The 23,547-nt window shown below is 39.0% G+C and overlaps 1 protein-coding gene, 1 long non-coding RNA gene and 1 other non-coding gene across 3 annotated transcripts; 1 reads left to right on the forward strand and 2 right to left on the reverse strand.

Annotated features, from left to right (window-relative positions):
- Positions 1-10,163: 10,163 nt before the first annotated feature.
- Positions 10,164-16,589, reverse strand: LOC141940976 (uncharacterized). Its single transcript, XR_012628174.1, has 2 exons — positions 16,203-16,589; positions 10,164-14,493 (listed from the first exon to the last, which is right to left on the reverse strand). It is a non-coding gene; the product is annotated as an uncharacterized LOC141940976 (long non-coding RNA).
- LOC141935168 (small nucleolar RNA SNORD93) lies at positions 10,742-10,829 on the reverse strand. Its single transcript, XR_012626494.1, has one exon. It is a non-coding gene; the product is annotated as a small nucleolar RNA SNORD93 (small nucleolar RNA).
- On the forward strand, positions 16,589-21,467 carry TOMM7 (translocase of outer mitochondrial membrane 7). Its single transcript, XM_074862899.1, has 3 exons — positions 16,589-16,783; positions 19,998-20,046; positions 21,245-21,467. Exons 1-3 carry the CDS (start codon positions 16,681-16,683, stop codon positions 21,258-21,260), a joined length of 168 nt encoding a protein of 55 aa, XP_074719000.1. The 5' UTR covers positions 16,589-16,680; the 3' UTR covers positions 21,261-21,467.
- The last annotated feature ends 2,080 nt before the right edge of the window (positions 21,468-23,547 follow it).

Here is a 23,547-nt window from a genome sequence, read left to right on the forward strand (position 1 = left end):
AGTCATGAATATTTCTGTCCCTCTGTCTGGGGGGGAGCTATGATATGGTCCTCAACATGAATGACTTTCATTTGTGTAACAATGGGAAATGGATGCAACAGAAAATTAGCATGAGAAAGTTCAGTGTGAGATCTTACAAAAAGGGATGGGCTTATTTATTCACAAAATCTTTAAGTATATTGATTTTATCCACTCGCACTCATTCTCCTATACGTGTAATTCATTCACACCCCAACACTCATATATTCATGAGCACCAAGCCATACAAGTCCAGGTGGCCTGGCCAGGATCACTGTGTTCGACACGAAGGGGCAGGAATGACAACTGCCAAGCCCTCACTACATGACCAAGGTTCCCCTTGACTGGGGACAACAAAGCAGTTTCTGGACAGATCGTTCATATCCCTTAGGAGGCATCAGCTGTTAAGTGGTCATATTTTACCTTAGAATCATGCTTATTTTGCTCTCCATAAATGATAGACCAGGTTGCTGCCCATTGCCTGTTTTTCCTTATTTCCAACATGTGTGTTTTCCTGATGGGCTAACAGGGGAGGCAAGGCGTATCTGATGCTGTGGCCTTGTTACCATCCTCCTGGGGTCAGGATGCTGGGTCTTTTGCTGACAGGTCGTCTGTGTTGTGGTTGTTTTCAAAGTGCAGGTCTTTGGCCTTGACATAAGTGGAGCAATTCCTTATTTTTTCTGCTGGGAATGGTTTTCTGTGTTAACAAAACAGTCCATTCTTTTAACCCTCTATTCTGCTGTTCCTGCTGGTGCTTGCACACATTTCCATTCATACCAGCCTTCATTTTTCTGTTACAGATCTCTACAGCTGCTGTAGAGATTCCTGATCCCTTTTTATTAAGATTCATCTCTCTAAAATATATCATTTAATGCCACACACAGTCTTTGACAGCATGCAGATGAATGCTCTGTTGAAACGTAAATGAAGCTTGTAAATGTTAAAGTATCATACTCAGTGAAAGAAAACTCTAAAATCTGGGGGAAGCTCCATCCCCTATGTCTGCTGAAGCACAGGCTTATTAAAATGCTGAAGTACATGTGAAATAATTAAAATACTGAGGTAGCCAATATAAACAGCTTGAAAAATAACAGAATTATGCCCACCAAAATGGTAAATGGAAAACTGATAGCATGTATTTCCCATGATGTGTGCTGGAGGATTTGAACACACTGCTCCCACTGGTGTTGTGAAGTTACTGCTCTGAATTTACTGTTAGTGGCAGAAATGCAAACCCTTTGTGGTTTACTATCTTCTCGCTTGTGCCCAGCAATGGAAGTTATATGTTATTGCTGACAGGAGCTGAAATCCTGACTTTACCTTAAATCTCGAAGCTGAGGTTTGCTCGTCAAGCGGTATGGAGTCAAGAGGGGCGAGTCTGCATTTAGCAGCCAGTGTTAGAGCATGCCTTGACATGTCAGCATTAGACACTTTGAAATGCAGGATAGCACACGGAAGTCACTAATTAGCCCTTTGTGGCTAGTTGTTAAAAACCAGTGTTGATCAACTGAAAACCGACCAGTAGGAGCCTGCATGCTCCTGGCTTTTAGCCCTATTTTAGCTACTTACTATTACTTGGAAGTAGAATCCATCCCCTTAGTAACCTTGTTCTTCTTTCTGTAAGTGGATTTGTGTGTGACACCAGGGATAAGATGTGTTTCCTCTATCAGTGACTTGCAACACAGCTGCAGTCAAACGGGATAGCCTGAAAACTCTAGCTGCCTTAAGGGGAGAAAAAAATCGCAAATGCAGAACTTCACTGATCTAAGTTTACTCCATGGGTTCTAATAGAGAGTAATGTCTTCTTGGAATGGGTATCTGAACACCCCAGAGGACTGGAAGCTGCAAGGCTGGATTTATCCAAGCTGGATGGAGATAAACCAAATTTTGCACAAGCTAGAATTTGTGGGGTTTTTTTCTAATGCTGAGATCTAATTAAAAATGGAAGTCAAACGTGGTAAGATCCCACAGAATGTAGTAAGAAATGCCACACACTGTCCTATGTACAATCTTAATGCAGAATCCTTGTCCTCAACCAAGCATGCCATCGTAGAGCCATGGTCCTTGACAACTTTTGTCACCACACCCTTTCTGGCTTTTTCAAATTTTGGACTGGACTCTGGTACAGCATTCACAACTGTAAGGTAAGTGTGTGAAAAACTTTTCTGGTTTTTAAATTTGGAAACTGGAATCAGAAAATTCAGAAGGACTATCTGTTCCTCCCTCTACTACAGAACTCCCATGTATCAACCTAATCACTCCAATCAATATGTTTCTAATTTTCTAATGTCAAATATTTGCATATGTGGTTCTAGATAGCTGAAACACTGAGTATTTCCAAGCTGCAGCTGAGGTTTGCTATATGTGATACACACGCATGTATAAATATATGTACTCAGTAATGGTGTTGGTATTGATATCCAAGCTGGCTCACTTAAAATTAATTCTGATAAACCTACAGTTCTGTACTGCTATGTACATTTATGTACATGTAATACATGCATTAAGTGTCTCTGTTCATCTATGTGTGTGAGCTGCAGGCTCTTCAGAATCAACTTAAGACAAGTTTGAATACCAGTATCACTCCTGCAGCAAGCACAACCTTCCCTATGAGTTACAGACCAGTTTCTGTAGGTGGTGTGAAATGTTTGTGCCCTAATGTTTTTCCAGCCTTCAAAGTGCTGGTTACTCCGCAAATGTGGAAGTCCTCCTCTCTGAACTCAGCCTTATGTCCTACTGAGTAGGAAGAATACAACCTTATCAGAAAGCTGGTTAATGTTTAGGACTCCTATGTTACAATAAGATCCCCATAAAATGACTGTGAAGAAGTAAGTTTATTCAGTGCACTTGAAGTGAAACAAACAGTAGTTTAGAAAATTCATGGTAACCACTGGTTTATTATAAAACTTCACAAGTTCTAAATTTACTATAAAAGCGTGTAACAACCAGAGAAGTAGAAATTAAAAAAAAAAAAAAAAAGGCAATAAAAAAAAAAAGCAGTGTGAACAAGGTTAAGAAGCATTTGTGCAAATGGCTGTATTTCTGGCTTGAAGCCAACTGGGTAGAAAAAGAAATTGCTATATATAGATTCCCAGAAGGTGTAACAGAAGTTGTAGCAGACTGCTGGAGGCTGATGCATGTCAAGAATGAGATTAGCGATTAGTAGTTTCAGATAATTTAAGCAGGGTCTGCTCACAGGTAGTAGACTCCACAAAGTTCTAAACATGGAAGCAATCGGTGTTTTTCAGCTACTTGTGACAGTAAGTATAAACGTGCTTTATTTACTAAAAGGGAGCAGGACGCTTCAGCACACATTTAAGGGTCCTGGCAACTTGACAGCAGCAGGCTTTAATTTCTATAGATGTAAAAGTATCTTGTCACTGTCATTAAAACTCCCATCTCTGAAAGTACATTACCTGAGCAACATTTTGATCAAGTATGATTGCACAAGCTTTATACATGGCATATTCAGATTTCTTCCTTTTTTTTTTTAAAATCCAAAACTAAGTATACTTTGCCAATAAAATACTATTTTATTTTTTGTCACAGGCACGCAACAATGTCATGTTCTTTATCCAGACAGTATATATCTATCCATTTGTTTCCATGTAAAGAAATATAGCAACAGGCTTTTGGTCAATCTGCCTATAGCAACATCTGCTGCTCTAGGACAGTTATTCTGCATTACCTGTAACTCCCTCTGTAATCAAGTTTGGCCTGCTCAGCAGAACAAACACAACTGTACGTAACAATGATGTGCTTCTGAGGTAACAATATCTTAACTGCTCTTAAATCATTAATTTTTTGAACATTTCACATATATATAACAAATAAGAGGGACAGCTGGGTACAAACAAATGAGAATATACACCATCTAGGATTAGTGTATGAAGAGATCATCGTGGAGGTAGAGCTGTACACCTGTGAAGCTCACAGCAGGAAAAGCTTGCCATGCCCCCAAAAGCTCAGGCTTATTTCCCCTTAATAACCGATAACAGTTTTAACTGAAAGATGTAATCAGTTACACTGGTAACAACAAGGTAGAACTCTCCTTTAACTCCATGTATTGAACAGATATAACTGCTGCAGTGGAACTCTCATTTTTCCCCATACTCAGGACATTTTTAACATTAATTTTCATATACATCTTATTTTATGTAATTATCATCACTTTTTCTATTTATGCATGATTTTTATGTTTATAGCTTACAAGTTGTCTGTCAAAAAAACTTCAAGAGTGTAGAGTGGATTTGTCTGTGGTTTTAACATGAAGGAAATTTTACCATGGAAAGTTTTGGTTTTTACCATGGAACAAAAGGTTAAAAAAGCCACCTATAAGCTGGGAAGATGGTCTTAGATTTATCTGGGGGGCAGATGGATGTCGTCCTTCCCAGGAACGCCCACTTTTGCTCTCTCACTGGAGAATGCGCTAGGCTCTTCCAGTGTATCGTACTTCTGCACTGAGAATGAAGAACATGTTAGCTGTGTTGCAGGAGACTGAGAGAGCGGGTTAAACAAGAGAGCTAAACCCTTCTCACACTGAAATACAGCAAATCTAAAAAATTCTAGAAGGCAGTTGTGCTACGCTGGAATCAAGTGTTATTTTACACTCAAAATATGGGATATTCCATGTATCCTTCCCAAAATCATAGCATTTGCCCTGGAAGTAAGAAATTTTTTTTTTTTTTTTAATTTATAGATAGCAATGTATATAGGGATGAATTAAAGAAGTTTGACACTGGGGACCACATTTCTCAAAGCAGCAGTTTTAGTTAATTGAATTGTTATCTTTCTTGCTTCTCCTTAAGCTAAGGGATACAGTGGTTTACTGTAAAATTAGTCTGTAAATAAATGCCTTCAATTAGTGGTTATTTTGAGAAGCGGGGAGCTTACCTTCTGCTGGAAAGATTATCTTTTCCCTTTTGAGATAATTGCATTTTCAGGCCTCTGAGTTATGGAAAGTGATGAGTATTTGGAGATGTCAACTCTTTGTGAGGTGTAAAATTATAAAGTACAAGGAGAAATCATCGAGAATCTTAAAGGAATTAAAAGGGGTCTCTTTTGTACTCTATTCCTACAAACCTTCACACAGTACTCACTTAGAAAATCTTGAATATAGAGTCGAAAAGTCAATAACAGGCTATTGTAAAGGTTGTCTGAAATCCCTCCCTGCACATCTCTGTCTCTGGACTTACTTCTTTGAAGGTTAACCTGAAATCCGTTGCTTGACTTTACAGTCATAAATTTTGAAATAATTCCCACATTGTTTTAATCTACTTTATATCGCTGCCAGGCATTTCTGACTCCTATTTTAACATGATTTGTCTGGAATTAATAACACAGTAATAGGTTATACAGTATTTGGGTCCAAACTGTAAGTGTCCACTCATTCACCTTCTAATTTATAATTTTCAATTGGAGTCATATAAACCAATGACTAATTTCCACCATCAATAATGTCCACTGCAAATTAGCAGTAAGAAAAAAAGGAAAAAATGCATTGTGCAACGTGCTCATTCATTCTACAAATGGAATTTTCAATACGCAGCACCAAATGTTCCATGCTGTATCTTATACAAGTCTTAGGAATGGCAAGCTTTGTAACAGCGTGCCTCCAGTCTTCTCTAGAAACAGAACAGTTTACACTAAGGCTTATAGATTTAAAAAAATCAGCATATTTTTATAATTTAAAAAGCTGTTACAATGGGTAGTGACCTCCTAAGCATATAAAGAAAATGGGATAGTCACACTAATCCCATGAGTGTTATTGATCACAGGTACAATAAATAGAGTGGGCTTGGTGAGTTATTAGGAAGCCCACTGGAGCACTCATAATTTGAAACCCTCATGATCAAAGATGAAGGAAAGGGAGGAACAGCCTATTAGCATCTGAATCCTTCACCTATATGCAAATTGACTTTTTAACCATACATTTCCTAGTACTGCGACTGGAATGGCTTTAAAGGTCTATATAGAAAAGCCCTTCATTCCTTGGAAAGAGTATAACCTAACTTAAAGAATGACAAATATACATAAAAATGCAGAGTACTTGTTTTAATAATAAAATACTGTTCTTAAAGCAGATCTTTAGCCGTTTGATCTGATCTGATCATCACCCATCTTCTGGAGGAGAATATTCTGCTCAAGATCTACAACCTGCCTGTCAGGTTACCTGCCTATTTCATCAGTATAAGCTCCTCAGCCTCAGCCATTTGGGCTGCTAGCAATCATTTCCATAATGTCTGCAAGAGTTAGACATGTCATAGTTTATTTGTGCATAAAAAGCACTGGACTCAGAAATCTGGATTTTGTTCTTGCTTTCGTAAGTCACCTAGATGGGTAACTTGCAAGGCTACCACTCTACTCCTCAGTGTCTTCATCTGTAAAATGGGGATAATGATATTCACTAGCTTTTAAAAACCATTCTAAGATACACATGGCTAATTATTAAGCAGTGTGGATTCTCCTCTGTAACACACAGCTGCTAATACACTGACTTATCCACTTTCATATTAGTGTCTTTATTTAAACATTCACTATTCTTACTGTGACATAGCAAAACACTCATTTTGTCAAACAGCAATTGTAAAGAAGCTTTTATCCAGCACAAGTGTAATTAGAGTAGTAGAGAAGTGATGAGATTGTCATCAGCTTTGAGCTCCAGGGCCTATCTGGTATTTTAAGTTCAAGTAACTGAAAGTAGCAAAAATAGTTTCCAATTCAAGTCTGCCCTCCACTGGCTTTAATAAAACACTGCTAATAAATTTTGGATCAATAGTGTTTTTCTGTAATGAAGTAGAGGAACTAAATTAATAGAAGCTGATACAATTTATTAACTGAGACCTTTGGTCAACATTTCTTCTTTAATTTTTTAATAGTAGTTAAATGATTTGTAGATTTCTTTTTAAAGTCCCATCTAGGCTCCTGGCAGACTCTTGTTCTTCAGGTTTTCAAAAGCCCACCAGTGTATCATTAATATCAGAGTTGCTGAAACTACATCATGGGAAGTAACATTCTGCACATGGTTTTGAAGACGTTTAATAGAAAAGCTACAGAAAAATATTTTGCTATGATACAATTAATGATTCTAATATGTAGTGCTATATGTACTAGTCAAGTACTAATGTCCTAAAAGAGACCAGCATCAGTCTAGTCTAGTCTAGTACTCTCTCACTAGAAGCAGTCTTTCCCCCTAAAATGTGAAAGGAAAGAACAACAACTTTTATTACGGTGTTTATTTTAGAGAGAACTTTCCATCACAAATCCCACAGGCAATTAACTCATCTCTTAACTCGGGAAGACTCATTTTCCTTTCTATATTTAAAGTAGGAAGGTAATTGGGGGAAAAAAAAGCTATCTTACTTATATTTACTCACATAGATTCAACTAGCATGAATTCAACCCCAAGGTGACATTTGTGTCTGGAATACAAAATCTGTACCATTATGCACTGGAGGATGTGATCAAGCTGAAAAGCCTCTGGTTCATTTATCTTGTCATCTCCATGCTTCATTACACTTAACAGCATCTAATCTCTTGTGACTGCTATCTAAACCTAAAATAAAGGAGTAAAATGTGGTTCCTTCAGATGCGTACTTAACATACACTTGAAAAAAAGGGAAAGAATAAAAGTATTACAGAAATGTCATTTTACTTAGACCCTTCAAATGCTTGAAAATCAGGGTCAGATTCATAGCTTGTGCCAAGTGTGCCTAACAGACTTCATAAAGCAGAACATAAGGAACTTTCAAAAGTTCCTTAAATGTCCTCTGCATCTGCTAAAATTCTTGCTGAAATGGCTATAATTCAAAATAAACCTTTAGGAGTCCATATAACATTTGACAGGAAGCAGTGAAAAGCACACAGCTGATGTGTCCTTACTGTTTTGTGGGTTTTGGGTTGGGTTTTTTGTTTGGTGGGTTTTAGGTTTTTTTCTTTGCTTTAGGTAGGAAGCTATGCAAAAGCCTACTGAAATCTCATTAATCACTCCAGTATGTACTGTTACAAATGTATTGTTACGAATCACCCTCTTAAACTGGACTCCAGAAAAAGAGCATCTAAAATGACTGCCATTCTGCACTTCCAGGAGATTACTGTTTGAGATTTTTGATAATCCTAACTGAAAAGCAGCAGCACTGCCACGCTGAAACACAGATATTTTCCTGAAAGGTCACTGGTGTTCTATGCATTAGTGGAAAGACTCTAAGATGAACTTACAGATACACGAATTTGTCTGTCAATATATAGAGAAGATATACTTGTGTGTCTACTCGACAATATTTTAAAATTAACAAAATCTAAAAACATTTGTCTGGGCTAAATATGGCATATGATTATGCTAAAACAGACAAAGTCTGGACAAAAATTATGTATGAAAGGCAAAAGGGACAACATTTTCAGAGATTAAATTTTATTTTAATAGGGTAGTAAAGACTTCATTAACCATGAGTTGCGCTTCATTTAATTCTGATAGCACTACACCAGACTTGGAAAGAAAGAAAAGAGCTTTCCTTGATCACCTTCTGGTATCTATGAAAGGCCTTAATTACTCCTCATTATAATACTAAATTACTGATTCTAATCTTCCATGTGCTAAAGATCTCGAAGAATTTTCAGTGAAATCTGAACTGCTGAAATGCAAAAAATAAAGACAGACATAAACACTGATACTTTTGTCAATATTGTTTTGACTTCAAGTTCTGAAAGGCAGTTCTTTCGGGAGCATCGCCTTTCATAGGAATCTTATGCAACGCATTCTGATGGGGCTCGGCAAGAGGAGGTGTGAACTGCTCCTCACCTTGTTGGTCATGGTTAAGGCAATGCTGAATTAGAAATACGACAAAAGGTTTGTCCTTAGGTTTCTGAAGTGAATTCACCCAAAGTGAATATTCAAGATAAATTAATACCTACATTCATTTTATGTAACTAATTTGTTCAACATTCAGATATACTGAGAAAGATTCAGTTTATACATACACATGACACATTTACTTTGTTGACTACATCTCTCTCTACTTCGCCCTCATGAGACCCCACCTGGAGTAACATGTTCAGCTCTGGGACCCCAACACGAGAAGGACAGGGACCTGCTCAAGCGGGTCCAGAGGAGGGACACAAAAATGACCAGGGGAATGGGACACCTCTCCTATGAAGACAGGCTGAGACTTAGGGTTGTTCAGCCTGGAGAAGAGAAGGGTCCGGGGAGACTTATAGCGGCCTTCCAGTACTTAAAGGGGGCTACAGGAAAGATGGGGAGGGTAGTGATATGGATAGGTAGGTAGTATCAGAGAGGGTAGTGATAGGACGAGGGGTAATGGTTCTAAACTGAAAGAGGGCAGATTTAGATTAGGTATAAGAAAGAAATTCTTTCCTGTGAGGGTGGTGAGACACAGGAACGGGTTGCCCAGAGAAGCTGTGGCTGCCCCCTCCCTGGCAGTGTTCAAGGCCAGGTTGGACGGGGCTTTGAGCAACCTGGTCTAGAGGAAGGTGTCCCTGCCCATGGCAGGGGGGGCTGGAACTAGATGATCTTTAAGGCCCCTTCCAATCCAAACCATTCTATGATTCTACGATCTTAGTCACAATCTGAAAATATACATCTTCCCTATTATGCTCTGGACTCTGTAATTTGCATTATGAGTTGTTAAAAGCTGTTATAACGACAACACTAAAACCTAGACTATCTTTAAAGTAAGAGTTCAAGCTATGCTTTAAATCTGATTTAAATTAAAATTATGGTAAATTAAAATTTAATATATACTTAAAAAAAAAAATCTTCATTTTAACAAACACTCTTCCTGTTTTGGAGGCACCACAGGAAAAGGATACTTAGGGATATACACAGTAACTGAAACTGTATTTTTTTAACAGTGATTTAAGATAAAAACCAGAGCAAACTCACATTCTAGCAGAAAACCCACACAAACCTGTTCCACATCCACCTGGCATATTTCAACTCAGAGGTCCTTTCTGCTTTACTACTTTTCTCTTTGCTTATAACTAGGAGATAGTTAGGAACTTCTTGTTGTTGTATACATTTATCTTGTAAAATCTGAATGAGTGCATCCAAAAGTGCTACTGTAAATCAGTGAAATGAATGCTGTGCATCAATCAGTTAAGATTTTCAAGTATTTCATTATCAGAAAAAGTTGTTTCAGCAGCGTGTTTATTTTTTGTAGATGGATGCCAAGAAAGACTATTACAACAAATGCTCACCAAAGAGAGAAAGCAGAATATGACTTTTAATTACAATTCTTAATCTTCAAATGCTCCCATTCTTTGTTCTGCATCAAAGAGAAACATTTAATTTTCATGTGCAATGCTGTCAACTGATTGCAAAGACTAACGTTCTCAGTTTCATGGCTGCCTCACTTTAATACAATGAACTAAGGTCAGAACTGGTATAAAAACAAGCATACCAAGAGCAAAGACTGTTTGGGAAATCAGAATATACTCACTGTTTTCCTCATCTTGTTTCAATCGTAGAAAACATTTGACTAAAACAAGCATCTTTTAAGTCCTTTAAAATCTTTATTGACATGTGCTGTTATAGCAACATATTCTCCAGCAACAAAAATCTAGTTGAGATCAGTTGACAAGGTTTACATTCAAATATCTTCAGAGGAAAATCCTCCCAGAGCTACTGAAACCTTCACTGCTCAGATGCTTAAAAAAAAAAAAAAGCTTAATTTAAAAACAAAGAATGACTAAATATGGATATTAGTTTTGGCCTCAGAAAATCCTTTAATCCATCAGATTTTTGCGTATCACTGAAAGTATGCAAGGAATCAGATTATAGTTTTCATCCTCGGCCAAGTATCGCAATCATAAAAACATGCATTTAAGAACTGTTGTGTTTTTAGAGGAACTATCTGTGGTAAAAGATAGCAGTATCATTAAATGTAATCATTATTAAACGAAGATGGGGAGAATGGGAAAGTCAAGTTTCAAACAACAGTAAAGTTTTACAACAGGTAATACTCAATTTTCAAGCACAACAGCAGTTCTTCTCAAAGGTCTCTAAAAGCATTTGATGAGGTTCTGTTGAATGCTGTCTCACCTCAGACTGCTGCTTCTCTTCACTGGCCTCAGGAGCTGTAATGAAAAATAATGAAATTATTACACTGTTTGCACTCAACTCCATATTACCACTCAGTTTCGGTTTATTTTTAAATAAATAAGTTGTATAGTTACTGTACTGAATATACAGAATTACTACACTTTGATTTTTGTTCCTATCACTCTGATCATTTCACTAATTTTCTAGACAGGCATCTGACAATACCACTTTTCTTGGAAATATCCCCTGTCAGACAGTGACCAGACTACAGTCAATGAGCATCACACAAAAATTTATGTGAAAAAGATTCTAATCAGGACAGAAATTTTTCATATGCATTACTGCTGTGTATTGCAAGTATGTTTTGAAATATGCTAAATGCAAAAACGCAAAACATATTCACCCCCAAGTAATCTAGGTCTTACAAAAATTTTAAAAAGATACATTTTAGAATTCTGACATTTCCCACATGACAATCAGACAGCCTTAGTCTTTTTTTGACTGTAGTGCTATCCATTTCTATTTGTCTCTTTGTGAAATGACAAGGAACATTTCCCAGACCAGTAGTATTGCAGAGTAGCTGGGATTTATTAGACTAAATGAATAGGACTACTAAAATGGAATGGAAGAAAAAGACCATCATTACTAGGGCACAATAAAAATATAATTATAATAATAAAGTGAAATAGAATGTCTAGTCATAATATACTACCATTTTTAATGACATTGTAAAGATTCAGCCTGTAATGGAACTCTGTTAAATACCTGTTTATGTTCTTGTATTATTTATAGGATTTACAGTGTAATTCTCAAGTATGAAATATCAATTGCAGTATCTTTGAAATGCAAGTTACCCATAAACAGAGTCAAACTCAAACTTTCTTCCCAAACAGATTAATTTAATGCAGTTTCTTGACAGTAGATTGAAGGGAAATCTCAAAGGCGAGAGTGTTCAGTGCATAATGGAGGTCTGCAGGGATTTCCTATGTAGCATTTACAGTAATTTTTCACAAACGTTAATGTGTCGCTTCACTTTGTCTCCTTCTTCAGCCTTCTTAGTTGCATGCACTATTGCACGGCTTTACTTTGTGGTTGTTGAGATAAAGCTTGAGGTCTGGAATTCTTCAAACTGAAATCTACCCTTTGCACCAAAAAACAAAGACAAGCTAAAGCCATCAGACTGAGTGACATTATTTCCCTGAACCACAGACTGACACTTAAGTGATTCAGTCATGTCTATAAGAATCTCTCAATTCTCTACCCGTAAAACCTGAAACATTTGGCTGGTTTACAATGAGTGTTAGCAGTATTTATTTGCTATGAAAACACAGCACTTGTGGAATTACTGCTAATCAAGTTAATAAAACAGTAGAGATTCACATTCTTGTCCCAGTTAAAACCTCTGCAATTTTATTCCTGATTTTATTGTTGTTGCTGATCACATGAACTATGAGGCAAAAGAAATTCAAAGAGGCTTTTTATAACAAAAAACTTCCAACAGATGGAATTACTAAATTTTCTTTTTTCACTCCAGCAATTAGGGCTCTTGCTTTTCTTAATGGATACACCATTCCAAGTGCTTTTGTCTTCACTATCAGCCATAAGAAAAATATAATCAAGTACACCCAGTATCCTTCATGGAAATGTTACCACAATAAATTATAAACACGAACTAGTACCCAGAGCACGCCCACAGCATCCTACTCATGTCTTCTCTGGGCAAAGCTGCCTCCATCAGTTTCTTACAGTACCCATTCCGTTGGGTATTACTTCTTCTCCCTCCAAACCCGTTCATTGTTTCATGCCGAATCATAGGAATAGTTGGTTCTAGGGACCAGTTTTCAGTATTTCAGTTATTTGAATACTCTGTCTCACCAGCTTGAACCTGCAGGGAAGATGATTGTTGCTTTTACCCTTTGGGCGAGTCAATAGCTCACCAAAGGACTGTTCAGCTCTTAGACCCTCTAACATCCTAAGTGCAACAGGAGCCAAATAAAGGCACAGAAAACTTCTGGAGTCAATATAAACTTTTACTGTTGGCATACTCTGGTTTTTTGTGTTGTTTAGTTTTGTTTGATTGTGTGTTTTTGTTTTGTTCTGGGATTTTTGTTGGTGGTGGTGTTTTTTGTTTTCTTTACTGCAAATATGATCCTTTGGACAGTATGAGACTATGGATGTGTGTTAGGATGGAAGAAGTGCTGCTCTCCTGTCACTCTTCTTAGTTTACAGATATACAACTTCTGTCTGTAACACTATATAAATTTAGACCATTAGCTTTGGTTTATTTGCATACAAAACTCATGCACTTGTGCTCTTCTAGGCCACACCATCAATTCTGTTCGCAAGAGAACTGTGGCAAAGAAATATTAACTTTCCTGCTATTCATTTCCTGGCTCCTAGGGTTAAATAAAGGAAATAAGCTACAAGCTTTTAGTCAAACATTAGAATTAGCAGACATGAGAAATGAGAGCTATCAAGGAAACTTTCTGTGCTCTGAAAATTATTCCTTGACTTGATGTATGAAGGAAAGAAGAGAAGCAGCTGGTAAACACTGGCACATTTTTGTGAATACCGAAATAAACCAACATAAACCAATTTACACTCAAAGAAGACAGAACCATTTTGATCAGTCTTTTAGCACATTTGACCTTCTGAATCACACTTACACTAAAATTACAAGAAGTTTAAGGAAAATACCTTTTGAATTTAATTCTAATACAGTGGGTCACAATTTATTGTAATATTTTGTAAGATATTATTAACAAGATGTGTGCTCTAATGAACAGTTGGGTTTGTATGTTTAGAAAGAACAAGCTGTAACATTGTGGAAACAGATCTGATGGTGTCATCTACAAAGGAAAATCAATTTAATATAAACTGATGAAAAATAGGTTCCTGCAGCAACCATTTCTCTTCCTTCGCAAGGCTCAGAAAAGAAGGTTCACTGGTTTGAGTTTTTTCTTTTTTAAAAGAGTATGACAAGCCATTACTGACAAATGAATGTGCCTCCTGCACTACACTTGTTCAGAATAGTAAATTTGTCATTTAAATGTTTGTACAACTTTACTCATGAGTACTAGTTTGCAAAGTTTGACAACAGTAATATACCAAAACAATGGAAAGCTAATGCAAACCCATGGATAGAAAGACTTGTTACCTCAGTTTTGAATTCCCAGCTCGAACAGCAGACTATCCCCAAAATAGTTTAATAGTTACACAGTACTCAATCTCAGGAGCAGAAGTACAGCAGTTCATTGATGTACAAGTACCAGGCCAGATATGACAAAATAGGAATATGTGACACTGGTAAGTACAAACTCACCTTTAATACCAACCAGAGAACAGCAAGAGACAAACAGCACTTCAGAGGCAGCTCTGTCTTTTATAGACTGATTATTTGTATTACTAGTTGCCTAAGCCTGCCAGAGAAAAGTATTCATTAGTATGTTCCATAAATTCTAGATTTGTTACTGAAAGTGTTCCATTAATCTGGAGGTATTGTTTTCAAGTAACAACATCTTGGTTGCTAAACAATGAACTGGGAAAAGCCCTCCCTGCAAGATGACACTGGGAACACTTTATTTTTTACAGAGAAATGAAGGTACCTAGCCTGTATTCTTCTGCCTATCCCAGCAGCTTACCAGTTGCAGAAAGAATGGAGTAAGCCAAAACAGGTTGTTCAAAAAAATATCAAGCAAAACTAACTCTTATGAAGTCAATTGACACAAAATGTGCTTCCGTTATTGTGTCATTATTGGAGCCCACTTTGTTGCCCCCAATGGCTGAGAATGTATAAAGAAAATACGACATATGATCGCATCATGTGCCATTTGTCATGAAGGCATATTATTCTGGGAAAGGTGTGGGCTCACATTCCAAGCTTCATATTGATGTTCATCTGCTGATGAACTACAGCACTGGTGCCTAACCTTTCTTTAGGGACAAGCTGTTCAGTTCATAAAGAAGCCACTCACGAACTCTAAGCCTTCGCATTACTTGGTAGATAACATTAAATATGTGTCAATCACATGACTAGAAATACTGATGTATCCCATCAACATGTTTAATGCATATGAAAGCACAGTACATATGGCTGGTTTATATGAGGAAAGGCCGTTTGTGCATTCTGTAACATGGCAGCACATTTGTGACATCACATCACCAAAATACTCTTTTATCCCCCACATTTTGATTATTGGTGGACCATGACAAAAGCAAGTTGTGCCAGAATCCCTCATGTGGCTTGCAGGTTGCTACCTGTCCACACCTGGAAACCAAGGAGCAAGCTACCAGTTCCTATTTTAATCATCTTAGAATAGCAGAGCAGGCATCCACACATTGGAAGAGGAAATGATGTATCTGTATAAGTGGTATTTATTGTAGCCCTGGATTCTTTTTTGGATCTAAAAGCACTGATCTGTTGTTATTCTTAATATGACAAAACGGAAACAGAAATTGCCTTAGGCAAACCAAAACATCACATGTAGAACTTTAACTGTGTGTGGTCAATAAATCACGACCATAAACAAGACTGAGCAGATTTCTACACTGTCACAAGGAGTGATTTTTAAGAACTTTTTTCAGTGTTTCCATATAGTTTGACATAGATAGCAGATATGATATAGACTGCCGATGTTAAATACTGCAGCCGCATTAGTAATCCCAGGAACTTGAAGACCTGGATCTGGCATTACAGCAAAAGGCAGCAGACCACCTGAGAAAGAATGAAAGTGTGGTACAAATACGACATAACTGGTTGAATCAATGGCACAGACATCATGCAGCAAGCTGTTTCGTAAGTAGTGGTGTCAAACAGACAACAGCTTGGTGGTTAGGGCACTGCAGGGGGTTCTTGCCGAGACCATTCATTTATCTGTTTGAAAAGAAAGTGCTTCAGTACTTATCCAGGCTCAGACTTTGTAAGGACAACAAGCCCTAAGTGCTGTATTGGCATTTTTTAGATATTAGGGCAAAAAGCCAGAATGCCTCCCCCCATACTTCTAGTCAAGCTTTCACTCCCAGAACTCTGCATTTCCACAGACTGAACACATCGCACAGTCTGGTACCAAAGATGGAGAGGACTTTCCAATTTCACCCAGAAACATTTATCACTCCATCTTCCACTTACCAAAAGGCACTTCCTCGCCTCCAGAGGCGGCGTGCAAAGCGTGCGCATACCTTGCGAACTCCGGGAAAGAAACACAAACACTGAAATGCAGGCAGATGAAGAAGGCCCACAGCGTTTGTCACCCCCTCACCCTCGAACAAACACCCCAATTCCGGCGGGCCGGCCTGGATCCCCCGCTCTCAGTTTGCGGGGCCGACGCCGCAGCGCAGGACAAGCCCTCCTGGACTGGGGCCGGGTCGGCAGCGAGCCACCGCACTGCGCCTGCCCGCTGGGCGGGGACGAGCGGAAGGAGCCCCGCGGCCGCCATTTTCTCGCCCTTCTCAGGGAAGGACTGCCCACCGTCCCTCACGCGGCGCGACAGGCCGGCTGGCCTCCGGCTCGGCCTCCGGCTCCTCCTCTGGCTCCTCCTCTGGCTCCTCCTCTGGCTCCTCCTCTACCTCCTCCTCTTTCTCCTCCTCCTCTCTCGCCCGCCGCCGGAATGCCGAAGCTTAGCAAGGAGGCCAAGCAGCGGCTACAGCAGCTCTTCAAGGGCGGCCAGTTCGCCATCCGCTGGGGCTTCATCCCCGTCGTGCTCTACCTAGGTCAGTGCTGGGCGGGGGTGGTGCTCGGCGGCCTCTGGGGAGGCCGAGGACCGGGCGGGCGCGCGCGCTGCCCTCCCTCCATCCCGCCCGGGCTGGCCCTGGCAGCGCGCGCGCGCTCTCTCTCTGCGGCGGGGCCGACCGAGGCTCCGCGGCCCTTAGCGCGCATGCGCGGCCGGGGAAAGCCGGGAGGGGGGCGCGGAGGGCCTGGCGTGAGGCCCCGCGGGGTGGGGGCGGCGGCGTGACAGAACTGCGGGATAGTTGGGGTTTTCTTGTTTGTGGGTGTTGGTTGGGGTTCCCCCCCCCCCCTTAAAAAAAGGTTTTTCTGCCTCTTTCCCTTCCTGAGGGCTGTTGCTGCGCTGGGAGTGCGCGTTGGATCTGCGTGCCCAGTGAGGGGAGGGCCCTGGGCGCCGGTGGCCTGTGGCAGGCCGGCGGGCCGAGCCCCTCTGGGGAGCGGGCTGAGCGTGCACCGGAGCGGCTTAACAACGGGCGAAGCTGCGATTTAATCGTGCGTCAGTGCCTGGCGGCTTTAGTAGGCTCGCCCATGTGTTTCTTGCAGTAGGGAGTCAGCGTGTGAGGAGAAAGCTGTCTGTGGCCGGGAGCTCTGCTTCCTGTGCCGAGGGGGCTGCCAGCCTCTGGCTGAGGTTGAATTTCCAGCTAGGTACAGGTTACAGGCTTTCCCAAAATGGCGTGGCTCCTGTTTCCGACCTGCTGTGGAACATTCAGGGGATGCCTCGATGTCATGCCCGGCACCCAGGATATATTTCATCTGCTCCTGACATGGAGCTGGCTGGGCATCGCAACCACATGGTAGTTCTACTCAGTTTGGGCTGCATGCCATCAGCAGTCCTTGTTGAAGAGCCTGACCTACTTAAGATATGCACGTGTGCAATAGGCCTGACACTTTTGTTCACTTCTTTTATGATAAGGGGTCCCAGGAAGGCTGATCCCCACGGTTCATCTGACTTGCCTTCTGCCCCAACTCTGTTGTGCCTTTTGGGAAAAGCATCTAAAACAGTCAGGCATCTCTGCCTGGAATGCAAACATGAAGGAGGGTTGGGAGCTGATACGTTGTTTTAATTGAGAGAAATACAGCGTCGAGTTTGAAGGGCTTTGTTTGTCCAAATAATAGATAACAATCAGGAGAAAGTTGGTCCTTCAGCAGTTACATGCATGCTTTAACAACTACAAATAAAAGAGGTCACTTCAAACACTATGGAAAAAAACTAATCAGCAATATTAGGTTTAAACTTTAATTAGATTTCCATTTTTAGTTTATCACTTACTTTAAATTGATAATTTTTGGGTGGGAATTTCAGCAATGTTTTGTGACCTAATTTTTCTTTCGCTGAAGTTGTGTTTTGATTTTACTCCTATGAGAGTATCTGTGAATATGGGAATGGTGCTCCTTGTACTGAGGAACACCAGAGGAAATTAAATAAGTTACTTCAAGTCATACAAAGCCATCTTGTTGTGTTTACAGTTGCACTGATATTAGGGTGCTTAGTATATTTCTGTTATGTAGAGGTGAGAAACTAAGTTGTAGTTTAACGTCATACTTCCAGAAAATAAGTCTACTGTTCCAAATCTGCACTACTGCCTTACAAATCTACGTGCTGTAATGAAAGGACATCAAGTATAAGCAGATGGGAGGGGGACATGCAGGTGCCACCTTTGCTTGCCATAGGTGTTTGGAGGTGGCGTGCACTCAAACCCCACAGAATTGGAAGAACCTCTTTTGTACTGGGATTACATTTTAATCTGGGAGGGAAGGTGTGATGCAGTGACAGGGCAAGAGGCTACGCAGTCCTTGGTGTCACTGATTCAAGGTAAACTTTTGTATTGACCCCTGTGTATATGAAAAAACACTAAACTAAACACAGGCAAGGAAACTTCCAGAATTTTTGAGCTTTTAACTTGAGCTGAAAGGCTTTCTAGGTGAGGATGGAATACTCAGGGGATGTACGAGGGAGCATGGTATGTGAATGTCCAATTATAGGTCATTGGTCAGTTTTTTTGTTGTATTTTTTTTAAACTTACTTTGAAGTGGATGCCTCTGTTTTAAGTAGGTAAATTAGACCAGTGCAATTTTGTTAAACCTGGCTTGCTTATTTAAAATTACTAGGGGTGGAAAAAGCCAGAAACGTTCACATACAGAGTGTGACTCCTAATACAGCTTCATTAATTTTAAAGCAATTTTGTTGGACAGTATGTCAACCAAAGAAAGTGGGTCAGGATGTTTAATAGTCTCAAACCACACAAGGTTATCTTCAAAGAGCTAACCCAGTGCCCATGAAGTTAATAGAAGTTTTTCCATTAACCTTCATGGCCTGTGTTTCAGGCAAACTGACATTAAGGATTTATTTTCTGTAAACGAGGGAAATAATCTGTTTTTTGTATAACATCCAATTCTAGATAACAAGCGTAGGAGAGAGTGTGTTGAACAGTGCATGAATTGCATGATTCCGCTTCAAGACTTTTAATTTACGGTCCAGTGGGCAAAGGTATTTCATACACTGAATCTTCAGTTGCTTCTCTAGCATACGTTTGCAGTGAATTGGTATTTGAGTCATTAGCTGGGGATGAACTCTTTGTAATTAGCTTTTTTTTTTCCAATTTTCCTGGGTGTTAGTAGATTGACAAACATCTTATTTCTTTGCAAGCTTTAGTACTAGGTAGCTTTTCAAAATATGCCAGTAAAAATAGAAGATTTTAGGTTTAACTGATTTAGCATTTAGAATTCTGTCATCCTAAATTGAGTGAACTGTTGTTGAAATACTACTTTTAAGTTCTGCATCAGGTGTCATTGCACAACATTGCCTGTTAGGACTCAAGGTGCTCACTTATACCAGTTACAGGTGTCACTGTTGGTCCAGCCTTACTAGGTTACCTTCTGAACAGCATTTAAAATCTGTGTGTTTGTGTGTGTAGGTATGTATGTCTTGATCTTTGGGGTGGATAAAGATGCAGGTAAGAATTGAAAAAAAAGATATAAAACTGTACACATGTATTTATTTTCTCTACTTTCTAACCCTGATAAGAATGTGCAGTTTTTATTCAGGTTTGTACACAACTTCATAAATCACAGTTCTCTGCTCAATAGGTTTTCTTTTTTATTGCAATTCAGGGGGCTGGAATAATTTGATAGGGATTTAACTATGTGGGAGTCTGAACATACATATTTTTATATATATGTATGTGATGTGTTTCACTTCAGGTTTTAAGAGAGGTGCAGATCCTGGAATGCCTGAGCCAACTATCTGGAGGTATGTATCAGTTCCAAATGTACATGCAAACTCAGTGCAGGTAGTTACCGTTTTAGGTGTTACCTCTGGACAGCAACAGTTGCAAAGGTTGCTTCCATCCATTGTTTTTAATTGTTCAGAATGAAAGCATAGCTGGCTGTGATTCTCGTTTATTTAGAAATCCAAATTAAAAGACAGCAGAACATAAGTTCTTGGGAGGGCCTTTCTCTTAATCTTGCATGGCTTTTAATATATGGGACTTCCTTTACCTTTTGAGTGGAAGCTACCCTTCTAATCTGTTGTAGAGCTAGTTTATGCCAGTTTCTGCACTGAGGAAGCTTTCTAGCACAAATTTAAAACAAAACTGTCTTCTGCCTTTGCAAATATGATAATAACACTGCATAAAAGCTGCATGAAACAAAGGGCTATATCCTTCAGTATCAGACATTGTCATGAAGCAAAGTGCATTTGCTCACGTTGCCTCTTGTGGGACTGTTAGTGCTGCAATGTCATGGCGTTAGTAATACTTGAATTCTTGTGGTATTTGAGTTTTGCTGGAGGGCTTCTATGGGTCAAACTAATTAAAGTTTTGAAGAAAGTGTGACTTATTTTTCTTGAAATAACTTTGGTTACTATGCAGAACCAGGTATTCCTAAGACAAATAGTTGATAGACTGTATTGTTTTCAAAGTCATATGTTAACTCTTCTAGCGTAACATAGTTACAATGTATAGAAATCCCATTTTTAGGATTCAGTGATTCAAGGGAGCTAGTTTTAACAGGAGAAAATATGAAAAAAAGCATCAAGATTACAGTTTCAGTAAAATCTTCTGTTGTCTTAAGAACTGACTTGCTGGAGTTGTTTGCTTGCTGACAGTGTTTCTATGTTTAGCTTCACTAGCAGTTTGAGACTTTTTTCTTGATCCATCGAGTGTGTCTCTGCCCAGCATAATGTATTTCATACCAGAGTGTATGTACATACATACCAGAAGCTTGACCTAATACGAAGTTTACAGACACTAATTTTTCTGAGCACATATTCATGCTCTGTAGGCGTAAATGTTACTTTAAAGGTGGCATTATTTCAGTCTTTTGGGGGCTAGCATTTATTCTGTACATCTACAGGGCTGTTCCTCCAGACTTGTGTTTTACAAATACCCATTTAAAAACAAGTACATGCTGCAAATCTGACTTTCGTTTCCTCCCCCCTCCCCTTTCAGTCTACTTTGGGGATGAAGGATGTGGTGGTCCTGTTCTAGAACCAGCCAATGGACAGAGAAAGTGTCTGAAGATTCGAGCATTCCAGAGGATGAGGTGGACACTTACACCAGCTGGCTCAATCAGCTTGCTAATGACATAGGTTGTACATACAGCAAAATGGAGTTTATATGGACCTAATTTATTTGCATTACAGTGTAATTAAATAAATACAATTTGAATGGATGTGCATTGTTTTTAAGTCTTTACGTAGCTATAATGTAGTAATTTCTTTATTACAGAAAGGATAACCTGTTGTGTGGGGTTTGTTTTTTTTCTTTTTCCCAAAATATGGTGACATTCAACCCCAGTATTTATCCCTGTTATGATGGTCTTTTGGATAAAGATTCCTCTTTATCGTCAAGGTAACCAGCTAATATTTTAAATATTTCAATATTCTTCAGAGGTTTCTTGCCCGAGTGTTAGTAAGCCTCTGCAGCTGGTCACTAAGCTGACCTGGTTTGGTTTTTTTTTTTTATTTTCCTCTTGGATTTGTTAATCTCTGGATACATTAAGGATTGAGAGACATATGCCTAGCACAGTCAAATAGTAAAAATTATACTTTTCTGCCAAATTTACCTTTAAACATTATGTACATTTTCTGTAATTTGGGATGGGGTGGGAGGACACAACAAAAGTGCTCCGTGTGTGCGTATACAGTGCTCTTATTGTAAGAGGAAGTTATTCATGTGTAACTGAAGGAAGAAAACAACTACACTAAACAGGGTATTTGCTTTATTTTTACTCCAAAGTCTTGCTCTTTGAAATATTGTTGGTTTGGCTTCAGTTGGTTTTCTCCCTTTTAACACTGAAATTCAAGAACTGAAATGGCAACTGCTTGGTTTCTGTTAAATAGAAGCTGCATTGGGTAGATTACTCTTGCCCCTCTAGAACTGTACAGGCTAGTCTGTATCTGTGCAGTAATTTTAAAAAAATAATGTTTATTGGCTCCAAATCACCGCTGCAACAAAAGTATTCTAGATTTCAGATTGGCTTTTTTTTAACCCCATAGATTTTCAGACAGTTTTTACATTAATTGTTTAAGGAATAGGAGATTCCTCAGTTTCTCATCTCCTGTGAAAATTCATGGTAAAATGTTACTGTGTTTAAGGGCAGATGTGATTGGAAAGAATATGAGAAATGAGACAAGAGGAAAAAACTTAATTGAAAGACAAGAATTGGGAAGGAAGAAAAAAGTGGGAAACATTTATGAGAGCTAATGCAAACCAGCATGTTCCTTAAAATTTCATTAATCACAGTAGTTAAATGTCATGAAATACTGGAATAGCTAATGATAATAGACTGCTGACAGGGAAAAAGAGCAAGGACTGAATGCAGAACACTTTTCCTGTGACCCTATATTCAGTTGCTAGCGCAGCTTTTCTAGTGCCCTTTTTCTAACGGCGACTTGAGATTCATGTAACTGCTTATATGTCTTAAATTATGAAAGGAGTTCAAGTTCTGATCATATTTCCTGACTGATCCTAATTACAATAGTAATGAAATAATCTGTTGGTACTTGATACTGGCTTTTATCATGATCAGGAACACTTCTGTTGAATTTAGTGGAATAACCTGAGATATTTGATACAAAGAGATGCGGTTTTCAGTGTAAAGTAACTCACATTTCTCAATCGGATTTTGCATTTCGCAAGGGTATACAATGCCCCAAACGCAGCAGTGGGTGGATGGACCCGGACACCTGCAGAAGTGTATTTCATGTGCTCTACTGTGTGTCAGACATTTGGGGATGTGGTTTGTGGGTCTTAACCACCACATGGTTGCTCTATCAGCTTTTCAAGAATAATAGTATTTGGCAAGAGGTGGAGAAATAGGGAAGTGTTCTTGTCTCTTTCGTTAAAAGTTTTACATAACAATGGATATATGAAGCACAGGCCAGATTCTGTGACCTCACTGTGCTGAAAGTTTCCCTTTAAAGTAGTTGTAGCTTAGTTTTTTGAGACTTGGAATTATTGGATGAATATCGCTTATGCAATTCTTTTAAAATTTCACTTTAAGTACATGGGGTAGCAAATTTTTGGTAATTCACTGTTGTTTTGGAAATAAGTGAAATTATTGTTCTCTTCAAAACCAAAATCAGGTATGGTTCAGGAAAGTCATTAGCATGGAGCCTTTGGGTTTTCAAATTGAGGGGAAAAAATATGTCTTTCATAGTGCATTCAAGTCAAGTTAATTTGAATGCCAGTATGTAGTGTAACTTTTTTCATTTGTACAACCAGACAGTGTTTCATTCAGTATAGCTCTC

This window comes from Strix uralensis, chromosome 1 (genome assembly GCF_047716275.1).
Source record: "Strix uralensis isolate ZFMK-TIS-50842 chromosome 1, bStrUra1, whole genome shotgun sequence".
Taxonomy (NCBI): Eukaryota; Metazoa; Chordata; class Aves; order Strigiformes; family Strigidae; genus Strix; species Strix uralensis.

What these genes read in the sequence shown, in the direction of transcription:
- TOMM7 (XM_074862899.1), top strand. Translation starts at nt 16,681, where the DNA reads ATGCCGAAGCTTAGCAAGGAGGCCAAGCAGCGGCTACAGCAGCTCTTC. An exon ending in CCCCGTCGTGCTCTACCTAG is followed by an intron (nt 16,784 to 19,997) that starts GTCAGTGCTGGG and finishes GTTTCACTTCAG; the next exon opens with GTTTTAAGAGAGGTGCAGAT.